At 40.9% G+C, this 8,502-nt stretch overlaps 1 protein-coding gene across 2 annotated transcripts in view; it reads left to right on the forward strand.

The window, feature by feature from the left end:
- The window catches only part of LOC109897924 (glypican-5), a 149,568-nt gene extending 141,618 nt beyond the window's left edge, over positions 1–7,950 (forward strand). For both annotated transcript variants that reach the window (XM_020492606.2, XM_020492605.2), the window contains one exon: positions 3,221–7,950. In XM_020492606.2, coding sequence (XP_020348195.1) covers positions 3,221–3,423 — 203 coding nt within the window. In that variant the 3' untranslated portion in view covers positions 3,424–7,950. The remainder of the gene's footprint in view (positions 1–3,220) is intronic.
- Positions 7,951–8,502: the final 552 nt, after the last annotated feature.

Consider the following 8,502-nt stretch of genomic DNA (forward strand, 5'->3'; position numbering starts at 1 on the left):
TCTTTATGTACATATTCTTTATCCCTATACACTTGTGTGTATAAGGTAGTAGTTTTGGAATTGTTAGGTTAGATTACTTGTTGGTTATTACTGCATTGTCAGAACTAGAAGCACAAGCATTTCGCTACCCTCGCATTAACATCTGCTAACCATGTGTATGTGACAAATACATTTGATTTTAATGATGCTGTTGGAGTCATGTTTGGCCATGCAGTCGTGGGTGAACAGGGAGTACAGGAGGGGACTAAGTACACACCCCTGAGGGGTCCCAGTGTTGAGGATCAGCGTGGCAGATGTGTTGTTGCCTACCCTTACCACTTGGGGGCGGCCCGTCAGGAAGTCCAGGATCCAGTTGCAGAGGGAGGTGTTTAGTCCCAGGGTCCTTAGCATAGTGATGAGCTTAGTGGGTACTATGGTGTTAAACGCTGAGCTGTAGTCAATGAACAGCATTCTTACATAGATGTGGAGTGCGACTGATAGATGTGGAGTGCATCATCTGTGGATCTGTTGGAGCGGTATGCGAATTGGAGTGGATCTAGGGCAGGATGCTGTTGATGTGAGCAATGACCAGCTATTCAAAGCACTTCATGGCTACAGATGTGAGTGCTACGGGGGTAATAATTTAGGCAGGTTACCTTCGCTTTCTTAGGCACAGGGACTATAGTCGTCTGCTTGAAATATGTAGGTATTGCAGACTCTGTCAGGGAGAGGTTGAAAATGTCAGTGAAGACACTTGCCAGTTGGTCCGCACATGCTTTGAGTACACTTCCTGGTAATCCATCTGGCCTTGTGGCTTTGTGAATGTTTACCTGTTTAAAGTTCTTGCTCAAATCGGCTACCGAGAGCGTTCTTGTGCATGATTCAGTGTTGCTTGCCTCGAAGCGAGCTGGCTTCTGGGTTAAGCGGCATTGTGTCTTGAAGCAGTGTTGCTCGAGGACGTACGGCTCTCGATATTCTCTCAAGAGTCCGTACAGGAGTTTCAGCGATGGGACAAGACTATAACTACCAGTTGTATACCATGAAATTGTGGAGAAAATAAATAAATAAATAAATAATAAACAATAAAACAAATCCATGACTTCTGGTTGAGATATGTACGTACGGTCACTGTGGGGACGACGTCGTAGATGCACTTATTGATGAAGCCGATGACTGAGGTGGTATACTCCTCAATGCCCTTGGATGAATGCCGAAACATATTCCCGTCTGTGCTAGCTAAACAGTCCTGTAGCATAGCATCTGACCACTTCCGTATTGAGTGAGTCACTGGTACTTCCTGCTTTAGTTTTTGCTTGGAAGAAGGAATCAGGAGGATAGAATTATGGTCAGATTTGCAAAATGGAGGGCGGGGGAGAGCTTTGTATGCATCTCTATGTGTGGAGTAAAGGTGGTCTAGAGTTGTTTTTTCTTTGGTTGCACAAATGACATGCTGGTAGAAATGATGTACAACGGATTTGAAGTTATTCTGTGACAGAGTTGTTTTCACGTATTTACTGTATACATTCATGTTTTGTCTCCCTGTTTTGTGTGTGTTACCTGTCAGTAGCAATGGAGGATCCTGAGAGGATCCTCCATTTTATACAAATAAAAATGGGAAAACATTGAAAAAGTGACCCTTTATAGATTAAACTATACTAAATATATTTGCATGTCACCAAATAATTGATTACAACACACTGTTTTGCAATGAAGGTCTATAGTAGCCTCAACAGCACTCTGTAGGGTAGCACAGCTAGCTTCTGTCCTCCTCTTGGTACGTTGACTTCAATACAAATCCTTGGAGGCTCGTTTCTCACCCCCTTCCATAAACTTACACAGTAATTATGAACACTTCCGGAGGACGCCCTCCAACCTATCAGAGCTCTTGCAGCATGAACTGACATGTTGTCCACCCAATCAAAGAATCAGAGAATGAATCTAGTTCTGAAAGCATAAGCTACAGTTAGCTAGCACTGCAGTGCATACAATGTGGTGAGTAGTTGACTCAAAGACAGAGAAAGACAATGGTTGAACAGTTTTCAAATAACTTTTTTCAAAAATGAAGGAGAAGCAAGGGAGAGAGAAAGAGAGAGATTTCATAACATGTTTTCACTTTCAGTTTCATTTCCTTAGCTAGCAAATGCAGCTGGCTAGTTTAGTTACTCAAACACCTGGCTCAAACAGAGGGATGCTATGTTAGCTAGTTGGCTATGAATATACAACACAACACTGGAACTCTTCCAAGTCAAGGTAAGCTTTTGGTTTTATTAATTTATTTCCACCGGTCTAACTGCTTACTGACTATACACTGTAACGTTTCTGCATGATTGTAGCGGGTTTACTAACACATTAGTTATATTAGCTATGTTGACTAGGTCGTTACTTTAGCTAATATAGCTAATGATGTAGGCTGGGTGTAGCGGTTATGTCATGGTTTTGCTTGAAACGTTTTTCCGCCTGGTCACATACAGCAGATGTGTTGTTCATTGAAGTCCACAAACGAAGGGAAAAGGTGAGAGGAGGAGAGTGCATAGAGGCTAGAATGAATACACCGTGGCTGCTATGAAAGTGAACTGTGTTTATGCATGATCTGTCGTGTATTCATTTCACCAATTCTGTTGAAAAACATTTCTTAAACGGAAGCAAACAAAACGGGGATAGAAATACCAGAATTTGTCCAATATAAACTCTTGCTTGCAACTGTTGGACCAATGATTACATCGTAGATAAGCTAGATACAGGCAAGAGTGTGCAAGGCGGTATTGAATGTCACTGTCTGTCATCTCAAATTTTTCTCTCGACCTGTGTGCACTTACGTTGTAAACGTTCTTTCGTAGGCTAGGTTGTAGCAACCTCATGATGGGTATCGGGAAATTGGAGTATCATGTAGTACCCTAAACCTATCTATGTTACATTGAACTGGGTGAATGGAATATGAATGACAGTCATCCAAAATGCAATAATACAAATAAGGCCATGCTCATGAAAAAATAACTTCATCATAAACGGCACTGACCGCCACTGGTCAGTAGCAAGTGCAAGGTTTTGTAGATCTCCTGGAACAGAGCTGTGTGTTTGTATATGTGTGTGTGCGCACAAAAGCCTGTGTGTGTCTGTCTTTGTGTTTTAGGATACCTCACTCCCTCTGTCTTTATCTACATCTTCTCGTTCTTTCCCTCTCTACCTCTTTGTCTTGACAGTAGCAGCTCTATCTGGTTTCTCTCTCTGTCTCCCTCTGCAGATGAGAGAGTGGACGTGGCCAGCACTCATGTTCCTTTTGGGAAGAGCCCAGCAGTCAGGGAGCCCCCATGGCACGTCCCCACTGCCCAACCCCCACCACAGGTAGCTGTGAGAGCTGCGGGTCACACCCCAACACCCCACCCAGCTATCACCATCACCCTCATCCTCCTGTCTGCCCTGGCGTTACCATGGCACCCACTCTGAAACCCCCTCCGCTAATCACACCGACTGAGCACACATGAGAGGTGGGGAGCATTCACAAGAAGGAAAAGCAGGAAGAGGAGGATGAGAAAAAGGACAAGAGGAGGAGCTCGCCAGCGAACCTGTTGCTTTCCCTCAGCTGCTCCCTGTTTGTTAGTGGGAGCTGGGCTGCATGGCTGTGTTTGTGCGATGTAGGATGTGTCTCATAAAATCTCTCTCTCCCTTGCTGCCTTCTCCACTGCTGCCTTCTCCACTGCTTTTTCCTCACTGCCTCCTCCTCTCTGGTTCTCTGGACTGCCTGGTCTGTTGACCATCAGATGTGGCCAGCTACACATCCCACTGCTCTCTAGTAGGGACAACCATGGTTCTGGTGTTTCTCCTGCGGTCCTTAGATTTAGGAACAGTAAAGTTCACAAACAGTGCTGAACTGAAGAATGTAATCAGGGCCTAAAAATACATAATTTCTCCTCACCTCTCTACACGCAAAGTCAACCGTCATGTTCTCTGGGGTCTCTCCATTTGTTACTTAGTTTGCATTTGATTATGCCACCTGTTAATAGTCACCGAGCATACTATACATGTTTATATGGTCCCATGTGGGACTTATATTGTGTATTCATGTGTGGGTATTTGTTTGTGTGTGTTTATTTACCTATATTTACGTCTACATGTTTCGTGAAAAAGTATTTGCCCTTTTCTGATTTTCTCTATTTTTGCATATTTTTGATACTGAATGTTATCAGATCTTCAACCAAAAGCTAATGTTAGATAAAGGGAACCTGAGTTTACAAATAACAAAAACATTTATACTTATTTTATTTAATTAATTAACAAAGTTATGCAACACCCAATTCCCCTGTGTGAAAGGTAATTGCCCCCTTACACTCAATAACTGGTTCTGCCACCTTTAGCTGCAATGACTGCAACCAGATGCTTCCTGTAGTTGTTGATTAGTCTCTCACATTGCTGTGGAGGAATGTTAGCCCACTTTTGCATGCAGAACTGCTTTAACGCAGTGACATTTGTGAGTTTTCAAGCATGAACTGCTCGGTTCAAGTCCTGCCACAACATCTCAATAGGGATTAGCTCTGGACTTTGACTAGGCCATTCCAAAACTTCATATTTGTTGCATTTTAGCCATTTCATGTAGACTTGATTATGTGTTTTGGATCATTGTCTTACTGAATGACCCAGCTGCACTTCAGCTTCAGCTCGCAGATGGATAGCCTGACATTCTCCTGTAGAATTCTCTGATACAGAGCAGAATTCATTGTTCCTTCTATTAAGGCATGTCGTCCAAGTCCTGAGGCAGCAAAGCATCCCCAAACCATCACACTACCACCTAGAGGTGGCATAATGGGAACCATGTCATCCAAAAAGTTATACTTTTAAATCATCTATCCATAGAACATTATTTGCAAGAATCTTGATATTCATCCAGGTGCTTCCAGGTTGTAACAATCGTCATAATGGGTAGACCAAGGCGCAGCGTGATTTGGGTTCATCATATTTATTTTAAATGTGAACCAGCAACAAAACAATAAAGAGAAACAAACGAACGTACAGCCTTGTAGGGCTCAAAAGCAACAATACAAAAACAAGATCCCACAAACAACAGGTGGGAAAAAGGCTACCTAAATATGATCCCCAATCAGAGACAACGATAGACAGCTGCCTCTAATTGGGAACCATACCAGGCCAACATAGAAATACAAAAACTAGACTACACATAGAAAGAATAAACTAGAACACCCCCCAGTCACGCCCTGACCTACTCCACCATAGAAAATAAAGGCTTTCTATGGTCAGGACATGACACAGGTGCTTTTTACTTGAGTCAACTTTTTGGACGACATGGGTCCCATTATGCTTGGCAAAAACCAAACACTGCATTCCACAGTTAGAACCACGTACCAACGGTCAAGCATAGAGGTGGTAGTGTGATGGTTTGGGGATGCTTTGCTGCCTCCTTAATAGAAGGAACAATGAATTCTGCTCTGTATCAGAGAATTCTACAGGAGAATGTCAGGCTATCCATCTGCGAGCTGAAGCTGAAGTGCAGCTGGGTCATTCAGTAAGACAATGATCCATGTAATTGTTGTGTTATTTGTTCACTCAGGTTCCCTTGATCTAATATTAAGTTTTAGTTGAAGATTTGATAATTCATTATAAAAATGATGCAAAAGTAGAGACAAATAGAAAGGGGGAAAATACTTTTTCACGGCACTGTATGTGTTTCTTTACCTATCATTTTCTTTCATTTTAAAGCTTGTAATAATGGCTTGTACAGTACTAGAACTGACCTACTAGACAAATGTAAATACACATATTTATGTAAATATACAGTTTGTACTGTATAAGGATAGGATGACAAGGGCTTAATTGGAGTTGTTGCTGTGGAAATATAAACTTCACCATATTATTTTGCTCGTGTGTTTTGATTGGCTCAAGCCCGAAAATATGTTCCCACACACTGACATCCTAGTTAACCTGCATCCATTGCATCGAGATCACCTCTATAATTAGGGCAAGTGTATACATGTATATATTTGAAGTCGCACACAATGCTTATTCATCTATGCTACATGTTTTATTACAGACGTTGCTCACTTTAAAGGGATGCTGCAAACACCTCCACCCTGCATGAAATTTTAGGTTTACCGATTAGCAAGTGTGTTTAACCTAGCCTAGTAAGGAAATAATAGCTGCATAAACAAATTGCCTACAACTCAATAAAGACCCCACATGAAAAAATGTTCACTATAGAATACTACACTATAGAATTCTATATTATACTGTAGAATACTATATTACACACTAGATATTATCACGTTAGCCGATGTGATATGTATTGCGATTTTTACTATTCTCACGATTCTATATGTATTGCGATTCGATACTGTGATTTTATTGCAATTGGATGATCCAAACATATTGCTCACCATATGTCTGCTGCAGATGGGCAAGAGAGCCATGAGAAAATGAGTTTCATCAGTCATGGAAATAAAAGTGCTGAATACAAATTGGCTCCCTATTTAAAAAGATGAGGAACAAGTTATGAAGGAAAAACACTGGAGTTTTGGTGCAGGTACAGCCAACTAGCGCATACATAATACTGTAATATTGTCAAAAACGATACTATATGTATCATCAAAAATAATATCCCGATATGTAACAATATCAATTTTGTCCCCCATCACTACTACACACTGTAGTATCCCTCGATCATGTGTAGTACTTACTATAGAATGTTGTAGTACACTGTAAAATACTAAAGTAGATACTACAGTAAAAAACACTAGTAAAGACTACATTAATGTCCTCAAAAACACTACCCCTTTTTAAACTATAGTAAATACTACAGTATCTTATTTGCATATACCCTGCCCATTCCCCTCCCCCATATCTGCAAATTCCCCTCCACCATATCACAATTTTTGCCACCCATAAATGAGAAACCGACATTCTATTCATAGACCATACAGTATATTGTGTAACCTACAGGTTATTGTTCCTTACTATCCATTCAGACCCCAGTCCTACCTACCTACAGGTTATGGAAAATGTGCTCTTTTAGTATTTCTCCAGTATGTTTCCTGAAGGAGAAAGCCTCCACTTCTATGTTAAAGATAATTAAACAAAAACACTACAGTAAATACTAATACTAGTAATGTCTGCAAAAACACTACAGTAAATACTAATACTAGTAATGTCTGCAAAAACACTACAGTAAATACTACAGTATAGTACAGTCTGCAAAAAACTACATTAATTACTACAGTATATGCTATAGTTCTTTTACTATACTATAGTTTACTGTAAATACTACAGCAAATACTACAATGGATACTACAAAGTCTGCAAAAACACTACAGTGAATACTATAGTATTTATACCATAGTATACTTAGCAATAGGTGTCCTTATGGTATATGACCAATATACCATGGCTAAGGGCCGACACAACGCGGTACCTAGATACTGCCTGTAGCTGTGGTATATTGGCCATATACCACAAACCCCTGAGGTGCCTTATTGCTATTATAAACTGGTTAACAACGTAATTAGAGCAGTAAAATGAAATGTTTTGTCATACGCGTGGTATACCACGGCTCTCAGACAATCAGCATTCATGGCTCGAACCACCCAGTTTATAATTTTTAGGTGCGACCCCATGAAATCCATGTCTATCCATGTGGCTTTGAGCTGTTACTGGGAGACAGATTGTCCAATATTCTGCTATACTGGACAGCCATGTACCCTGTGACTCCCCTGTTGTTCTGAATTCCAGGTCCAGTGGTACATAATGTACCTCATCACTCCTTCTACACTGCTTCTATACTTATTTCAATGTCAATGTTATGATATGATGTGATCTTGCTTTGCAACCCCTTTAAAATGCTGTAAATGTTCAGAGCCATGTGAGTGGCGACAGGACTGATATACTAGACTGGCCCTTTATCTTAAACGGATGGAGCCTTTGTCTGTAGACTCGCATGGACATTTAATAAACATATAACAGTCAACCTGACCATGATGTGCCAGTCTCTCTTTGCTCTCTTTGAGATCGTGTGAGATTGCATGAAAGACTGATTTGCTTTCCTCAAACTGTTCAAAGTGTTTGTCGAGGTACTTAGCCAAGCTGTTTCTGAGATAGTGTGGTGAGTAAGCACATGTTTCATTTCCGTCATAGTCATGCCTAGCCAAATCATCAATCTGTGAACAATATCATTATTTTATCACCAACTATGACAGTGTTTAATTTCCAACTCCAGTCCAGTACCCCCAACAGCACATGTTTGTTGTAGCCACAGACAAGCACACCCGATCATACCCTGATTCTGTTGGTGGTACTAGAGGACTGGAGTTAGGAAACACTGCACTATGAGACAGTGCCCTTGCAGTATTGATATGAATATTGATAAAGGAAGTTGAATCTTGTAGGACGAGACTATCGGGGAAAATTCCCTTCTCAAACAAAGGGATTTTCTACAGTATATTTCCAGTACTGTGCTGGTGATTCTGCATTGATTTGCCAAACAGTGCATGTCTGTGTTGTTTCTGCCACTTAGTGCCTCTTGAG

Source organism: Oncorhynchus kisutch, linkage group LG10, assembly GCF_002021735.2.
Source record: "Oncorhynchus kisutch isolate 150728-3 linkage group LG10, Okis_V2, whole genome shotgun sequence".
Classification (NCBI taxonomy): Eukaryota; Metazoa; Chordata; class Actinopteri; order Salmoniformes; family Salmonidae; genus Oncorhynchus; species Oncorhynchus kisutch.